General features: G+C 42.8%; 1 protein-coding gene and 1 non-coding gene across 2 annotated transcripts in view; both read left to right on the top strand.

The window, feature by feature from the left end:
* The window catches only part of KIF5C (kinesin family member 5C), a 213,192-nt gene extending 205,093 nt beyond the window's left edge, over nucleotides 1-8,099 (top strand). The window contains exons 22-25 of the mRNA XM_007934941.2: nucleotides 1,136-1,207; nucleotides 3,846-3,950; nucleotides 6,258-6,474; nucleotides 7,993-8,099. Of these exons, the coding sequence (XP_007933132.1) occupies nucleotides 1,136-1,207; nucleotides 3,846-3,950; nucleotides 6,258-6,474; nucleotides 7,993-8,099 (501 nt within the window). The remainder of the gene's footprint in view (nucleotides 1-1,135; nucleotides 1,208-3,845; nucleotides 3,951-6,257; nucleotides 6,475-7,992) is intronic.
* Nucleotides 8,100-15,202: 7,103 nt separating this feature from the next.
* On the top strand, nucleotides 15,203-15,276 carry TRNAN-GUU. The gene has a single exon. It is a non-coding gene; the product is annotated as a tRNA-Asn (tRNA).
* Nucleotides 15,277-18,016: the final 2,740 nt, after the last annotated feature.

The following is an 18,016-nucleotide window of genomic DNA, read 5'->3' as shown; positions in this document are numbered from 1 at the left end:
ATTCTTATTGTAAGGATCATATTATTTAATCTTCACAGCATCTCCTATAAGTTAACTTGCTTTTCCTTTTATGTTACAAATAAGAAAAGTGAGGCATAGAAAGGTTAAATAATTTGCCCAAGGCCAGCCAGGTGGAAAATGACAGAGCCAAGGCAATGGACTGACTGAAACTTGTGCTTTTTGTAACTACTTCATCTATAACCACAAGTATGTGATGTCAAGTATGCAAACATCTGGACCTGGGTCAGCAGAGGGTGTAGAAACATGAAAAATACCAATTAGTTAGAGGGGGAGAATGTGTGGCTAGTTTTTAATTTAAATTTTTTGATATTTGTATTCTCCAAGTATCACAAACTGGGTGATTTAAAACATCAGAAATTTATCTCTCATAGTTCTGGAGGCTAGAAGTCTAAAATCAAGGTCTTAGAAGGGTCATGCTCTCTCCAAAAGGATAATCTTCCTTGTCTCTTCCAGCTCTGGTACCTCCAGCATTCCTTGGTTTGTGATAGTATAATTCCAGTCTCTGCTTCCACAGTAAAGCTAAGTGGGTTTGAACTGCCAACCTTTTGGTTAGTGGCCAAGTGCTTAACTTTTTACACCATCAGGGATCCTCATAAAGAGATTAAGGTCCACCCAGTTTTTACTAATTACATCTGCAAAAACCCTATTTCCATATAAGGTCATTCTGAGGTTCTAGGGTTAGAACTTTAGCATCACAATTCCACCTGTAACAGTATTATGTATAATTTTATATGATAAAGGAAGGAGGAGAAGAAAAAAATCCATTCTGAAACAACATAGCTGACGAGGAATTTTTGTAAGAAAACTTAAGAAATTTTGTGGTTGAGAAAAATAATGGTTTGATGTGGAGTACAGAAAATGAGCAGGCTTTGTTACAATTCATAGTATATTGTTTGTTTAAATTCCTGGTTTCTGTACCTTGATGTGCTCCTGACAATGAGGCTGAATAAGCAGCAGACAGGGTGTAGGGACAAGTCAGAGGAAGTGAAGGGAAACCACATGGCAGCTTCACAAAGCGTGTGGAGACCACTGGGGTTAATGACCTTGTGCCAAATGTGTCATAAATTTAATGTGTTTCCTGATTTAAGTGGCTTTTTAAAAATCTTTCTTCCAGTCTAGAGAACTGCAGACACTTCATAACCTTCGCAAACTCTTCGTCCAGGATCTGACCACCAGAGTTAAAAAAGTGAGTTCTATTTTGTCTGCATGGGACTGACTGAGAAAACACTAAAAAGATAGCCAGAATCATATTCTGTTGAAATAGTGCTTGCTTAAGTTGAGATTGGTTATACTTAATGATTAATTACTTTATGCCAGAGAATGTTATTCAGACAATCTGCTAGAGGTAAAGAATACTTGGGGACATTGTTCCATCTGATTCTTCCTTCTTAGTCAGAAATGACTTGACGGCAGTGAGTTTGGTTTGGTTTTTGGTTAGTGAAAAGAAGTTATTGTCCTTCCCTGGCCTTCATTTTAAGAAATATTTATCTGACCATACTGTGTGAACCCTACTGTGGTAACACAGGAAAAGACAGAGGGATCACGTCACAGTGTTGTCCTGAAGCATGGTGAGCAATGCCAGACACGTAAAGAAGTTTGATGGTGGAGAGCCCTCATGTTTGTCTGCTGGGAGGTCACTGTGGGCTAGGTCATAGTTTATAAACCACTTGAACATTTGCTTCCCTCAGCAACCATGTAAGTGGTTCTGAGGGTTCTTGTTTTGCAGATGAAATAGGCTCAGATGTTACTTACCCGAGGTTGCACAGCTAGGAAGAACCAGAGATAATATTTGAATCCAGGTCCATAGCACTTCTTACTCTGACCTTCTTTCATCTTCATGACACACACAGTGATCTTGGAATAGCATCCTAAGAATGAATCCCCAGAGCAGCTTGCAGCAGGGGGTTAAGGAATGAGGAAGAGGTGAAGGCAGCCAGGGAAATACTCTTTCAAAATATTTAAATGGGATGGGGGAGGAGCAATGGGTCCATATTCAGAAAAATAATAGGATTGGAGGAAGGTATGTTTAAGAAGAGTGTGTATCTGTGTATGTTTATGTTTGTGAGGGTATGCATGTGTACACATGTTTGTGACTGTTTATGTATGTTTCTGTGTGTGTGTAAAGGAGCCAAGGGAAAGAGGTAATGTATATAAAAAAGAGGTGATTGATAGGGTAAGGTTTGAGAGGAGCCAGAGTTAATAGCAATAATGATGTACTAGGTTGGTAAGAAGGGACACATTTTCCTCAGAGGGAGGAGTGGGTGTGGAGAAGGCAAAGTGTCGAGATATCTGCAGGGAAATATGTGACAATGGAAAGAAGTTGCATCTGATGACTTTGATCTTCTCAATTAATGTGGAGGCTCGGTTCTCAGTGGAGAAGGAGGGAAGGGAATGGAGGCCCATGGAGACTAGAAAGGTTCAGACTGCTGTGGTGGAGGAATTTGCTAGGGATGAGGCAAAGGGATGTTTTGGTGGTGTATGTCAGCTGAGGGTCAGAAATGTGGATTTGGAGTGGCCCTGTCAACATGGTTCTAGTGAGTTTGGAAGGGTGGGAGTCAACACAAAGAAAAGAGGTAGAGAATGCTGGGAGGGTTCAAGACCTGAAAGGCAATGGTCAGGCAGGTGGGAAATGACCTTGATCATCAAAATACCTGGACCAGGTAGAAGAGGGAAACCAGAGCAGAAGTGAAAGAAGGGAGACTGGAGAGAGAGAGGGACCTGAACAGAGTTTGTGACAAGAACCAGCAAAGCTTTGTCAGAGGGAGACAGTGGAGGCATGAACATAAGGATGCTGTGGCCAAAGGAGGGCTGAGAGTTTGAGATCAGACTTCTTGACCTCATTATAAAACTATCCAGGAAGCACCAACCTTTGGACCAGGGGTTCTCTAACTGTGGTCTTTGGGCCAAGCAGCATTAGGGTCACCAGGGAACTTGTTAGATATGCCAGTTCTCTGTCCTCACCTCAGATCCACTGAACCAGAAACAAAGGAAGGGACTGGGAATCTGAGTTTTAACAAGCCTTGCTCCAGGTGGTTCTGAAGCAGGCTCAAATTTGAGAACCATGTTATTAGACTGAAGAAAAGCAGGTTTAAGAAGCTCATATATACAGTCAATACCTCTAAGAGAAAGAAGGCTGGTGAGCTGTCCCATATATAGTCAGATGAAGCAAGCATGCTTTGGCAGTTTTGAACCCCAAGATGTGTTTGCACATGTATTTCTCAACTCATCTCTGCCACTCCGCTTGGCAGTGCCAGGAGTGCAATGTTTGCCAATTTCAGGATCTGACAAATTTCAAGAGTTTACCCAGTACCTCCATGCTTTGACTAATTTGTGATTGATTCACTACTGAATTTCATGGACTTGGAAGCTGAAGGGACACACTGAGGCTGTTGAGACTTCTAATATGACCATAGACATTGACTGTGAGCTTAATGACTTATTATCTCTGTCATGGTCACTGAAATCATAGGTCTTGGGTTTATGTGTTCACACAGGTTCTTCTTAATGAATCAAAATGATTTCTTTTGAAAAGAAAAGTCTTTATTCACCTTTATTTAGAGGTGTATTTCACTAAAGAGAAATAATATTTAATGTTAAGAAAAAGATTCGAAGTGGTTTTTTCTTCTTATACTTGTGACACCAACCAAAGAAATTAATTGGCAAGTTCCTAGAATCCAAACTTTTAGAACCATTAAACATAGAATAATGTTTGGGGCAATGGGTGTTTTTAAAAAAGAAAAGTTTAAACTATATCATCCACAGTATCCTGGGATGAGGGTGGGAAGTTGGTGGCCTGCTCTGCTGACCCCTTGGTATTGACTCAGAGTGTAGAGCTGGACAGTGATGATGGAGGGGGCAGTGCTGCCCAGAAGCAGAAAATTTCCTTCCTGGAGAATAACCTGGAGCAGCTCACTAAAGTTCACAAACAGGTAAGAGAGTTGCCCCAGCTTCCCGGGGCTTCTCTTGCTCTCCTGGAAAGAAGCCCCACCAGCTTTGACCATAGCATGGGGAAAAGTCTGTGGTGTTTATGCATCTTTGGAGACTATTACTGCTAGAAGGGCCCTTAAAAATCCTTTAATCTTCAGTGACTTACCTTACAAATAAAATGATAAGGAATGGAGTTTGAGTTGGGGTCTGGAGAGTAGGGTGCTCAGAGTTCTGCATTTTTATCCTGCTTCTACCCCCATCTTGGATCCAAACTGGCTTCAATGTCTCCATCTCCCATGATGCCTCTGAGGCTCCTCTGGGATCCAGAAGGCTCCTCAGAATGCAATGTGGAAACTACCAAGCTGGTTCATGCCCCTTATTATCACAGATGAGGAAATAGACTGGGAGAGGAAGTGAATTGCTTCATTCCATGAGTGGTAGAACTGGGCCTACAACCAGCTCCCTTTCTGCTCTGTCACCCTCTTCTTGGTGCTCCTTGGGTAGCAAAGGTACCTCCTGTAGGATCTTTGCTATCTCTGGAGTGGCAAAGAGTGACATGTCCAAACCCACCAGTGATTTAGGCAGGTTATTTGTCTTAGATCCTTCCTGTTAAAACACTGGCATCTTTGTGACAGTTTTCCCTTTTTAGAATTTGAGATGTGATGGAAATGTCTGATGTTTTGGACCATATGGCCAAGGGGATGTCATAGCTCCTTGACTTATTAAGTCCTTTTCAAAATTGTTGATGATGACACTTTTCCTCAGAGGGAAGACAGCAGGTTCAATGCAATTGAAGTCATTTCAGCAAATTGTTACTGAAAAGTAGAAAAGCAAAACCTGCCAGGAAAACTGAAATACGGCTCTGAAGTTTATTAATTACTTCATTCATGTACTCAATAAATATTTATTGAAAACTTTCTGCCAAGCACTGATGCTGGTGCTGGGGGCCCAGAGGAGGCTCACCTTTAAAATATATCATCCACAGTGTCCTGGGATGAGGGTGGGAAGTTGGTGGCCTGCTCTGCTGACCCTTGGTGTTGACTCAGAGCACAGAGCTGGACAGTGATAGTGGAGGGGCAGTGTCTCCCAGAAGCAGAAAATTCCCTAACTTTCTAACTTTCAAAATTTTCTTTATGCACTTGGATTCCCACAATAGCCCTATTTTGTAGTATCCTAGTTTTATGGATGACATCCTAAGACTCATGGTGGTCAAATGACTTACCTACACTAAGTCAGATGGCTGGAAACAATAGAGCTAGCCCTTGAACCCTTTCTTAAACCCAGGACAGAACTACTGCCTCTGAACTGTGGATCTTAGGTAATGAATGAGCTGTGCCCCATGTTATTTGTTGGCCTCTGGATATGTTGCAAAGCTTGGGTCCAAACCAAGACACTGGATCTTGCATCAAGTGAGGTCTTCAGAGAGCTCTAGAACATGGATTATCTTTTACTAAGTGCTTTTAAACTCGCTTAAAATTTCTTAGCTTTTGTCTGCTAATGTCCTAGTAGTAAATTTTCTCACAATGACCTTCCCTCAGGAAGCTCTGGTGGCTCTCCTGATGCAGTGGTTAAGCATCTGGCTGCTAACCCAGTTTTGGGGTTCAGATCCAACAGCTTCTCTGTGGCAAAAAGATGAGGCAGTCTGCCTCTGTAAAGATTTATAGCCTTGGAAATCCCATGGGCAGTTCTACTGTCCTACAGGGTGGCTATGAGTAGGAATCAACTTGATGGCTGTGAGTTTAATGGGCCCCTCTTCTCCAATCCTCCATTCACCCAAACAACCCCCCTCTCCCCCAAAAAACACAACCAAACTCACTGCCATCCACTCCAGTCCAACTCATAGAGACCCCCATTGGGTTTCCAGGGCTGTAAATCTTTAGGGAAGCAGACTGCCTCATCTTCCTTCCTTGTTGGAACCACTGACCTTTTGGTTAGCAGCCAAATGCCTTCACTTTACCACCAGAGTTCCTTCACGCAAATAAAACAGGAGGTAAATCCTGCCTGAGAGTGGAAGTTTCCTGTGGCTGGAAAGAACTTTTCTTTTCATTCTCCACCAACTCCCCCACCCCTCCAGACTGTTAATGGTATGCTTAGCAAATTGGAGTCACAGGGTAGGGGATTTTTTTGGTTTATGGTCTTACTGAATTTTAGAGACACCCTAGCAGGGGATGGTTGTTCTGCTGCAGGGTTTGCTTCACGTTCTTTGTCCCCTCCCAGTGGGCTGTCCTTCCTGTCAGCCACATTGCTGCCCTGGTAATGCTCTACCTTGCTCCATCTTTCCCTTCCTCCCACATTCATCCCTGCCCTAGCTGGTCCGGGATAATGCTGATTTGCGCTGTGAGTTGCCCAAGCTGGAGAAGAGACTCCGTGCGACGGCAGAGCGCGTCAAGGCCCTGGAGAGTGCACTGAAGGAAGCCAAGGAGAACGCCATGCGGGACCGAAAGCGGTACCAGCAAGAGGTGGACCGCATCAAGGAGGCCGTGCGAGCCAAAAACATGGCCAGGAGGGCCCATTCAGCCCAGATCGGTATGTACACATGTGATATCAGTGAAGGGTTCAGGAGCAATGGCGGCCTTTCACTTATGACCTTGCCAAAAGATGATGATTCCACAGGGAAGCTAGAACTTGATTATTGGGCCACTTGAGTAGGTCCATTATGTAATAAAAATATGTAATGTAATATCTGGCAGTGGTGGTTCAATGGTGGAATTCTCATATTCTGCATGGGACACCCTGGTTTGATTCTTGGCTAGGGCTCCTTACGCACAGCCACCACCAGTTTGTCAATGAGACTGGTGTATTGCTATCATGAAGGAGTTTCTAGACTAAGACAGATTAGGAAGAAAGGCCTAGTGATCTACTTCTGAAAATCAAACAATGAAAACCCTATGGATGACAATAGTCCAGACCCCAGCTGATCATGGGGATTGCACAGGACCAGGCAACATTTGGTTTTCTTGTACATAGTCACCAGGATTTGGAGGCGAACTCAACAGCAGCTGGTAACAACAGTATCAGTATCACTTTGTGATGTCAAACCTGCAGGGCTTAGGGGAGGCTGCTCCTTGCAGGCCTGTGCCCTGGGAGAATGCAAGTGTCTTATACTTGCTTCCTTATGTTGAGTGATTCTAGCATACACTATATTCTTCAAAGCCTCTGAGCTAGACAGAAAAAGCAGCCCTGGCTATAAACAGGTACAGTCTTAGAAATACTAGACTATATGGCTATTTCTCAGCCATTTCTGTTCTGCACTGGGCAGAACCATAATGGACCCTGCAGCGAGAAGCCTCATGGAGAACTGCATAAAAGTACAGCTTTGGAAATAACCTGGAAAGCTCTAGGCCTGGCAGCAGAGATCAGGTACAGTCACATGCTGGGCAGCAAGACCTGGGTAGATTGGGAAATTTGGCCCATGTGGAAAATGAAGGTGGAGTTACTGAGTCAGCGTTTTCAGGATAGAGCTGGAGGAATAGAAGTGACTTAGGGATGTTCTCTAACTATAAAGGTTTTTTTGGTAAATATCTCTAATAAGATGTGGTACTTCCCACCAGATATTTCTGTGCAAATGTATTATAAACCAACAACTTCATGTTTCTCATTTTAAAAATCATAGATTAGTGGCTCATTGCATTTGTTGGATTTCATAGTCTTTGAGAAGCTCCTGGAAAGCTATGAACGTTTTCCCCAGAAAAATGAACTGCAGGCAGAATTCTGCATCCCATTTCAGGGTTCTGCACAGACCCCCTGGAAGTGCCTGTGGGGACCTTTGGATCAGCCCCAAATAAAGCTGAAAGTCCTTTGTTTCTTATTTGAGGCTTTTATTTTCCTCAATCTCATTTATAAATAAGGTAATTGATAAATTTAAGTTCTTTCTGTCTCCTGAACATTTGAGTCCCCAGGATTGGCTAACTATACTAACAAAAGTAACCCTCAATGTCTGGTAAAAATTGATAAGAATTGTGACTATTGGTTATCATATGCGACCTATGGGTATTTGGGTGTTGCTGCTTAAGCCATTTCTGTATATTTTCTCTGCTTTGACAGCCAAGCCCATCCGCCCAGGACACTACCCAGCATCATCTCCAACGGCTGTCCACGCCATCCGAGGGGGAGGAGGCAGCTCGTCAAACTCCACTCACTATCAGAAATAAACATGAAGTGAGTCTCTCGTGACAGGGTGGATTCTCTGTGGGGCAGATCTGAAGGTAGTGCCTTCTTGTCTTCCAGAAGCCCCCACTGACACTCAGCCATGTATGTGTGGACTTTCAGTGGAGTGAAGTTCAGCTCTACCCCTGGACAGGCCCTAGAGATTCCATGTTATTAGGGACCAGAGTAAACCCTCAACTCAATCTAGAGCCTTGGGGTCTTCTGGCTGGGAGCCATCTAGGGCCTGATGAACCTGGAGCCAGGCCAGATCTATCATCACCTCCAGGGATAGGAAGAGTGTGGCAAGTGATTCATCTGAGTCTACTTATGTCTGTAGCTCCTTTCTGGAGCTGGCATCTACAATGGCATTACCTGTTTTATCAACTGCTTTTACCCAGAGCAGACAAATGTGGGTGGTTGCTTTAGTTTTGGGAACTGAACATAAAGAAAGAGATAATAGAAAATGATATTTTTATCATTACTCAACTTGAACTCAACAAGTTGGGTTTTTAAAAATTGTGCTAATTTAATGGGTCTAGACCATTTTATTTCTCTGAGATGATGGTCTACAAGATCTGGCCACAATCTACATACCTGACATTGTTCTACCAGGGGAAAAAAAAATGGTAAGTTTTAGGAAAAAGACAAATGAGTGAACAAAACCTGTCTTTTTGTAGTTGAAATAGAGAAAAGAAGGCATTACTGCTGGGCGGGACAGACAGACAACTAGGTGGCCAGAAAGTTCTGTTTAGAAAAACTCAGACTTTGAATCAATAACCCATGGGTTGGAGAATGTGGCTGTAAGACATGGCGTTTGGATTCTTTAAGCCCTTACAAATGAAGGCTAGCTTACAAAGCAGGCAAGCTTGCAGGCTGTGAAACCAGAATGATCCAAGAGCAAGAGCTGACCTAGTTCCTCCTCCAGTCCTTCAGGATGAGGAAGGTGAATATGAAGGGATTGGAGCCTTCACTCAGAAGATGACAACATGGCTGAAGTACAGCTTAAAACTTCCAAGGAGAAAGTGTTGATGCCTGCACCCAAACAAACTTCACCTGCACTGCCCCAGGCAGCAAGCCCAGAGAGTCGGATTAGTGGGAACAGACAGGAAGGCCACGGCAGCCTGAGGATAGGCAACATGTCCGTTACCATCTGCCATCTTCTACGAAGGAGGGTAGGGAATGATCTTGGCAATGGGTGACCCCTTCAGACCCAGATCCTAGCTTTGCATCAGAAATAAAATAGGTTGTTAGAAAATTGCTTTTGAGTGCATGTTTCCCATATTGGTGTTGACATGGAAGTGAACTGTGTGAGCAAGATCAAGTTTAGCAGCTTAGAACAGACAAGCTTAAGGCATTGCTTCTCAAGCTTTGGTGGATGTCGGCATCCCCTGGCACAAATGAGGGTAGGATAGGACTTTTGTATTTTTACCAAGTACCCCAGGTGATTCTGATACCCACAAAAGCTTGGGAACTACTAGCCTAAAGCAGCCATGCTTTATTCAAGACAAAAGTTTATTTGGGAAGGAAATTTGGGACTGTTTTGTCAATGGCTGGTTAAAGAGCTCTACTGTGACAACAGAAACTTGCCTCTTAACTTTAGACTCGCTGTCCTCAGCAAATGCCTTCTTTCCTCAAGGTTACCTCTGGTCCAAGATGCTTCTGTAATTCCAGCCGTAAAGACTACATTGCACATTTAGCAGCCAGAGGAAACAGGGACGGGATAAAAGCAGCCCCCCAGCTGAATCAACTTCGTTTAGGCAGTCTTCCCAGAAACCCCATAGAACACTGAGGCTTACATCCCTCTGGCCAGAGCTGCAGCACATAACCTTGTCTAGCTGCAAGGGAGTCTGGGAAAGGTCTTTTAGCAGGACATCACTGCTCCAGAGAACAGTAGTGTTCTTTTACCGGGAATAAAGAGAATAAGGGTATGGGTAGACAACTAGCAGTCTCTGTGTTTATAGAACACCTTATATGGAGCAGTGCTGCACTAGATGTAATACAAACATTAGCTGACTTAATGCAAGGGTTAACTCCTGGCAAGCTCTTAATAAATATACTGAACCAGGGACTTGCAGTGGATCCAATAATGTTCTCTCTGTCAGACCTACATTTTATGTAAAGTACATGTAACCAAGTATCATCTTATCCTGAACATTAGAAGTCAGTAGGCCTGGTGAAAGTTTCAAGACCTTCAAAGTAACAAAACCACCCTCACCCATCATGGTGGTTCATCTCTCTTTATTCAAAGTGATCTTTTTACCTGAGTTGGGACCTTTAGATACACTTCACCTATTCATACAACCCTTGTAGCTATGCCACAGCATAAACATGCTTCCTTTTGCAGTTGTCAGAATCAAGGTGTCGTTGAGAGAACTGGATTTAGACACCAGAAACTTGGATTCAGGTCTCAGATTTTCCACTTTCTGGCTGTGGGACTTTTTAACAAGAAGTTGCTTAACATTGGAGTTTGTTTATCTGTCACATGTGGAGAAGACTTTATCTGGGTCATTAGTATTGACGTCAGGGTTAAATGAGCTCTTGTTTCTAAGATGCTTGGCACGTAACAAATGCTCAAAAATGTAAGGGGCTAGTATAGCGTTAGTAGTGCAGTACTTGACACATAGTAGGTGGTCAATAAATGTTGACTTATATCCCCTTTATGTTGTATCTCAAAACTCAAACTCACTAACGTCGAGTCAGATCCAACTCAAAGCAACCCCTCCTTAGGTTTCCGAGGCAGCGTTACTATGGAAGTAGATTGTTCAGTTTTCCGAGGAGTGGCCAGTGGGTTTGAACCGCCAGCCTTCTGGTTAGTAGTCAATGCCTTAGATACTATGCCACCAGAGCTCCCTTATGTTACATAGTTGTTACAAAATAGTTTTATAGTCTCTGTGTCAATAGATTATAACCACTGAGTGAGCAAGGCCCATGTCTAACTGGGTATCTTATTTAGTACAGATATAGAGATTTTAAAGATGATCATCTCCTAAGTCTAAAAGTTAGGGGGAGGAGCACTGCATATTTTAAAGAAAATGACTGGATGTTTATCTGTGGAGAATGGCAAGTGTGATTAGAAAGACAATCTACTTTCGTAGAGATACTGTCTCGGAAACCCAAAGGAGGGATCACTATGAGTCAGAACAGACTCAACGGCAGTGAGTTTTTTTTTTTTTTAGTGGAATGGAGAATTATAATTGAAGGTTAGGAAACTTTAAATCATTTTTTTTTTTTTTTTAATAATTGAAAATGTGGAATTCATTACTTAGATGAGATCAAACTGTTTTGAAGTGGTCTTTCCTGACCTTTGGAATCCTCATTTTGAAGTGTCTCTGTCCAGGATATCAAAAACTGCTGAGTCTTCCTAGCCCTGTTTTTGAAGCCAGATCTGGATATGGAGACACGACCAAGTACTCACCGGAACTTGCTGGTTAGGGTGGCAGAGAATAAGGAAAGAAGGAGGAAAATCAAAGGTACTTCCTAGGTTTTCCCAACAAAACAAAACAAGAAAACCCAAATCTAATGCTGTTAAGTCAATTCTGACTCATAGCAATCCCTTGGGAGAAGAGTAGAACTGTCCCCTAGTGTTTCTTGGAAGCAGACTGCCACATCTTTCTTCTGCAGAGTGGCTGGTGGGTTTGAACTTCCACCTGTTTGGTTCATAAGAGAATGCTTTAACCACTGTGTCTCCAGGGCTCCTACTTCCCAGGTCTGTTTAGGCCCTAGCAACTAGGTAAGTATTGGCACTTTCTTAACCATGATATGGGAAGTTGGAAAGTCCGTGGGTTTTATGGAAAAACAGAGTTTTCATCATCAAAATGAAGAAATGCTTCTTAGACATCCAACCTAGACGAGCAGTTGGGTTGATGATTTTGGAGCTCAGGAAAAGGTCAGGGCCAGGAATCTTAAAAAGAGAGTTATGAACTATAGATTATGTTTAAGGCCATGGGTCTGGAGGAGGTAATACAGAGAAGGAGGAGGTAGACCAGGATCTGGGGAATGCCAAATAGAAAGGTAAGAATAAGGAAGGCCCCGCAAAGGGGCCTGAGAAGGAGGATGTGAGGTACCCGAGGCAAAGTGAAGACCCTACTCCTAGCAGGAGAATTAGCAGTTGCGTTAACTGCTGCTCAGAGCTCAAGTACAATGGCAACGGACTGATGGTTGGTGAAGGCCAGATGGAGGTGACCTTGAGCAGCTTCAGTGGAAGGGAGGAAGCAAGTTCATTTAGCATGGACTGAAAGGAGAGTGAATGAGGACTCGGTGGTTCAGTGGTAGAATTCTTGCCTTCCACGTGTGAAGCCCGGGTTTGATCTCAGCGAGTCCACCTCATGCACAGCCATCACCACTCTGTCAGGAGAGGCTTGCGTGCTGCTATGATACTGAACAAGTTTCAGTGGAACTTCCAGATTAAGATGGAATAGGAAGAAAAGCCTGGAGATCTACCTCTAACAGTCAGCCAGTGAAAACCCTTTGGATCAGACTAGGCTTAGTGGTCTGATTGATAGAGACTGGTGGGACACTTGAGACTATGGCCCTTAGACATCCTTCAAGCCTAGAACTGAACTCAACCCCTGTGGCTCAACTTCCAGCCAAATGACAGGCCTGACACACAGATTTATAAGGTGAGTGCTAATACCAGCAAGGTACGCACTCATTAGCACAATCAACCATATGAGAAGGACAGCATTTGCCCAGAGATAAAGCTGAGAAGGTAGGACACGATAGGAAAGAAGGATGAAGGGAAATGGTAAACACAGGGAGGAAATGGAAGAACACTGTGTTACATTGTGGGGATTGTAGTGATGGTCAAATTGTATATGAATTGTTGAATGGAAAACCAAATTTCCTGTAAACTATCGCCCAAATCACAACACACGCCTTTGGATCACACAGTCTGATTGACTGATCATGGGTTGGTGCTGAACTGGGCAACATTTCATTCTTTTGTGCATGGGATTGCCGTGAGTGTGGGTCCACTCCACGGCAGCTGACAATAACAAAGGGAGTATGGAGGTTGAGGAAGTGAGTCAAGAACTATAGATGATACTTTTGGAAAGCTTTATTTGATGGGGAGCAGAGAAATGAAGGAATGTGGGATTAAGACAGGTTTTGTTCTTTTTTTAAGTTAGGATATATAACCAAAAGAAACAAAAAAAAGCAATTGCCAGCAAGTCAGTTCTGACTCACGGTGACGCCATGTGTGTCAGAGCAGAGCTATGCTCCAGAGGCCTTTTAGTAGCTGAAGTCCTGGAAGTAGATCATCAATCCTCTCTTCTGAGGCACCTCTGGGTGGACTCACACCTCCAGCCTTTTGGTTAGCAGTCGTGTGCATTAACCATTGGCACCCCTGTGGTCTATTTGCTCATTGATGCTCATGGTCCAGCTCAGAGGGAAGTTGATAACATAGGGAATGGAGGAGAGATGATAGGTTTAATGTATTGGCCACATGGATGGTGCTGCATCCAGAGCACAAGAGAGACACAGCACCCAGGGTGACAGCAGCATAGAGTGCACAAGTTCAGAACAGATAGGTGGTAGATGAGGTGAGCAGGGAGGCAAGATGGCTTGCATCTTAGTGCTTCTGCTTTTCCTTGCAAGTAAGATGCTAGATTATCAGCTAGGAGGAAGGGTGAGCAAGCAGGGTTGGAGGTTTGAGAGCAGAGGAGATTAAAATAGCCTTCTCAGGCAGTGCAGAATGCTTATTCAAGGCCCCACATTTAATGTAGACATCATTTAAATATCTGTCCAGCTCTCTGGCTATGAGGACCCTTGAAATGGGCTTTTCTGAAGTGCTTTGGAACTGGCAAAGTGGTGGGTACTTGTTCAAATGTGCCCACCAGATGGCAACAGTGGGGCACTGCTGTAACCATGACTGTTTCCTGAAAGGCTTTGCAAGGCAGAGTCATCTTATTTTGGTTTTCCTATACTCAGGGCATCATTTCTCGAACTTGAGTAGTAAATAGAGCACATTTAAGGAAATAACATTCTCATAAAGTCCAAGAATTTATTTAAATTATTTTTGTAGTATGATTAAATATAAAAAGCAAACACTCATTGCCATCTAGTCAATTCTGACTCATAGCAACCCTATAAACCAAAACCAAACTCACTTCCATCATTTCGATTCCAACTCATAGAGACCCCTATTGGGTTTCCAAGGCTGTAAATCTTTACAGAAGTAGACTGCCTCATCTTTTCCGGGGAGCAGCTGGTGGGTTCAAACCACTGACCTTTTGGTTAGCAGCCAAATACCTTAACCCCTATACTACCTGACTCCTTTATAGCAATCCTAAAGGAGAGTAGAATTGCCCCATAAGGTTTCCAAGGCTGTAAATCTTTACTGAAGCAGACTATCACATCTTTCTCCCTCAGAGTGGCTGGTGGGTTTGAACTGCTGATCTTTTGGTTAGCTGCTGAGTGCTTAACCACTGTACTAGGGCTCCTTAATTAAATATGTTGTTGTTGTTATGTACTGTCGAGTTGGACCCGACTCATAGTGACTCCTCATTGGGTTTCTGAGGCAGTATCACTATGGAAGTAGATTGCCCCATCTTCCTTCCAAGTGATTAAATATAAGACAGTATAAATGCCCTATACTTATAGATTGTATACAAATGTAAAGTCAAAACAAATTTAGACATTAGATTCAAATAAAACTACAAATTAGAAATCCTAATCACCGATCTCACAATAATGTAATGGACAGTGAATTTTTGCTAAAAATAAAAAGCTAAGTGCAATGAATGGATTGCTTCTTAAAGAATTTGGTGTGCCCATAATTCCCTGTGTTGTGACAGGACTTGATTCATTTACTTTTTCTCTATTAAAATCATTGCAGAATCACAGCATGGCTTCCAGCCATATTGCCTTGGTGTGACTGGAAGATGTCATTTTCATATTTTGTGTAGCTCTTTCCTCTTTAGCCTATGTTGTTGTTGTTGTTATGTGCCCTCGAGTCAAACCCAACTCATAGCGACCCCTCCTTGGGTTTCCGAGGCGATATCACTACGGAAGTAGGATTGCCCAACCTTCCTTCCAAGGAGTGGCTGGTGGGTTTGAACCGCCAGCTGTCTGGTTAGCAGGCAAGTGTCTTAGCCACTATGCTACCAGAGTCTCTGTGGCGCAATCGGTTAGCACGTTTGGCTGTTAACCGGAAGGTTGGTGGTTCGAGCCCACCCAGGGACGGGTGAAGCCCTTTAGCCTATAGATGATTAAATTCAAGAAAAGCAGCAATAATTCAGCCAACACACAATGAACATGGTGCTGAGTGGCATGGGAATGCTTATTTATAAGGCAATTACATCATGTAAAATGTGTATGTATCAATATTTGAGATCATCAAAGGATTAAAAACACACAATTGGAAATTTTGCTAAGTGAAGCCAAAGGCCCAGGAAGCCCTTCACTTATCTTGCAGATGATGATTCTAGTATTTTGAGGACTGTACTTTTTAAAATATATATATACACATACATACATACATACATATGCATATATATGTATGTATGTTAAACCTGGACATCATATTACATTTAATAAAGTTTTGATAAAGTTTGGTAACATCTTTTATAAAGAAAAAAAATAACAGTATCAGGTGGAAGGGACTTATTTAGGGAGATTATAGTATATTTGAAGAAACAATGGAACATTTTGACTATGTTTTGACTATGGTTCCAAGCCCGCAGGTTCAACTACTTGGTCCCTCTGGGTAGCTGGCTGTGACCAAGCAGTGACCACAACCTTGCCCCTTGTCAGCTCTACTATACACCTGGGAATTCTGATCATTCACATAAACTTATAGGACCATTGTCTGCCAACCCTATATATGTTCTTGGATACACTCCCCCATTTCATAGACATACCTAATCATTTAGCCTGACCACCCATCTATTCATCCATATACCCATGTTTGCCTTCACTGACAATGTAGTACTGTATGTGCAAAAGGGTTCGTATTTGTTGTCTGTACCTCCCATGTACCTCTCTACGTCTTTCTCATCCTCAGTGCTCAGGCAGCACTCTTTTGTAAATAGGCTCTAAGAGTTAGAACCAACTTGACATCACTTAACAACAACATTGTGGTATATTTGTTAACATAAATAATATCTTCAGCTTCTTAAATGGTGGCATGAAAACAGAAATATGACAAAGATCTATGGATGTTCACTGCTGTTCCCTTTTTCTCCCATATAATCAGTTGAGGGGGGCTCTGGTAGCATAGTGCCTAAGGCACCTGACTGCTAACCAGAAAGCTGGCGATTCAAACCCACCAGCCACTCCTCAGAAGGAAGATGAGGCAATCTACTTCCGTAGTGATACTGCCTCGGAAACCCAAGGACGGGTCGCTGTGAGTCGGGTTTGACTCGATAGCATATAACAACAACAATCAGTTGAGAGCCTGAATCCTGGGTACCTGCTAAATTCTTCTTGTCACATTTGACCCAAACATTTGGAATGCACAAACTGCTTCCTGTCTAAGAAGTCTTGTCACAGGAAGCTATGCACAGATAGAGAAATTCCTGGAATTTCCAGATAGGAAATTCATTATTTTCTAACATAGCACTTAAACCTCAGATTTCCTTGACTCTGAATCTCTCTGAGCATTTTTCCAAGTTCACTACCATCAGCTAAATTCCTAAACTTCTGGTCCACTTAGGTTGCTAGCTCCTCTTTCCTTGAAACAAAGTTCCACCTTTCTCTGAACCCTCACCCTCCTCTTCTCCCTCCAGCACCCTAGGCTGTACTGAATTTTCTCCCTGACTTCCAGACTACCAGAACCAAGTGCCCTTCCTGTTTGGGTCTTTGTTATGTCCTTAGATTTAGGCTGTGCTTCCCAAGCTGCTGCATACACTCTTTGCTTCTCTGACTCACCCTCTTGTCTTTCCTTCTTGTTACTGTTTTCTCTACCCTGAATACCTGGACCCAACCTGTCTTGCACCATTGTTTGGGTTTATCTTGACCTTTCTTTCAGTTTTGACACCCCAATCACAAATGAATGCTATTTGCACATAAGATACACAAGGCAATGTCTGTCTACACTACTCTTGTAGAGTGGATGAGGGGTTGCTTTCAGGTTTAATCCTCTAAAGTAGTGAAGCCTAGAAGCCTCATTTACAGCAGTGTCATCGTGGGATCTTTAAGTCATACTTGATGTCTACATCTAAACCGCTGGGCATTTCACCTTCCTATCACTCTTTAAAAATCCTAGCAATCGAATGATTGCATCACAAGAATGTACAGACAGGAGCTCTGCTACAGGCAGTGTAGCTGCATGATTGAAGGCCCAGGATCTGGAACTGAATTGCCTGGGTTTGAACACAGCTCAGCCGCATACTAGGTAAGTTATCTCACCTCCATGTGCTTCAATGTCCTCTAAGATGCAGCATATGTATTTATTGGATGGCTGTGAAGAGTAAATGCGGTACTGTTGATAAAGAGCTTAGACTAGTGCCTGGCACAGAGCAAGCACTCAGTGCTAGTCATTGTGCCCTCATCTTCTAATCCAGTCTCCTCACTCTGCACTCTAAAGAGGCAAATGAACTGTGCAACCACCTCACTTACTAGTGGTAGATCCTGGATGAAGAACCCTGTTTTTTTTTGTGTGTGTACCAGTTCTCAAAGTTCTTGGTTTTAGGACTCCTTTATACTCTTAAGAAGTACTAACATCATTAAAGAGCTTTTGCTTTTTTAAAATTTTGGAACATTTTATCGCGGTTTGGGTGAAAGTTTACAAAGCAATAATTTATGTACATTTTGTTTCTTGTAATCACTTCAATTTAACAGCACTCTTCCAGCTTCCTTGTTTCCATTTGCCCTTCTTTCCTGCACCTTCCTGCATTCTGAACTTTGTTTTTGGGCAAATGCTGCTCTTATGGTTCTTATGGTTGATTGTTACGAGGAGTATGTTCCTTACAGGTGTTATTGT

This window comes from Orycteropus afer, unplaced genomic scaffold (assembly GCF_000298275.1).
Source record: "Orycteropus afer afer isolate SDZICR_OR568_19922 unplaced genomic scaffold, OryAfe1.0 scaffold00023, whole genome shotgun sequence".
In the NCBI taxonomy this organism is placed as follows: domain Eukaryota; kingdom Metazoa; phylum Chordata; class Mammalia; order Tubulidentata; family Orycteropodidae; genus Orycteropus; species Orycteropus afer.
Note: the sequence above shows the minus strand (reverse complement) of the source record. Positions and strands in the feature narration are given on the sequence as shown.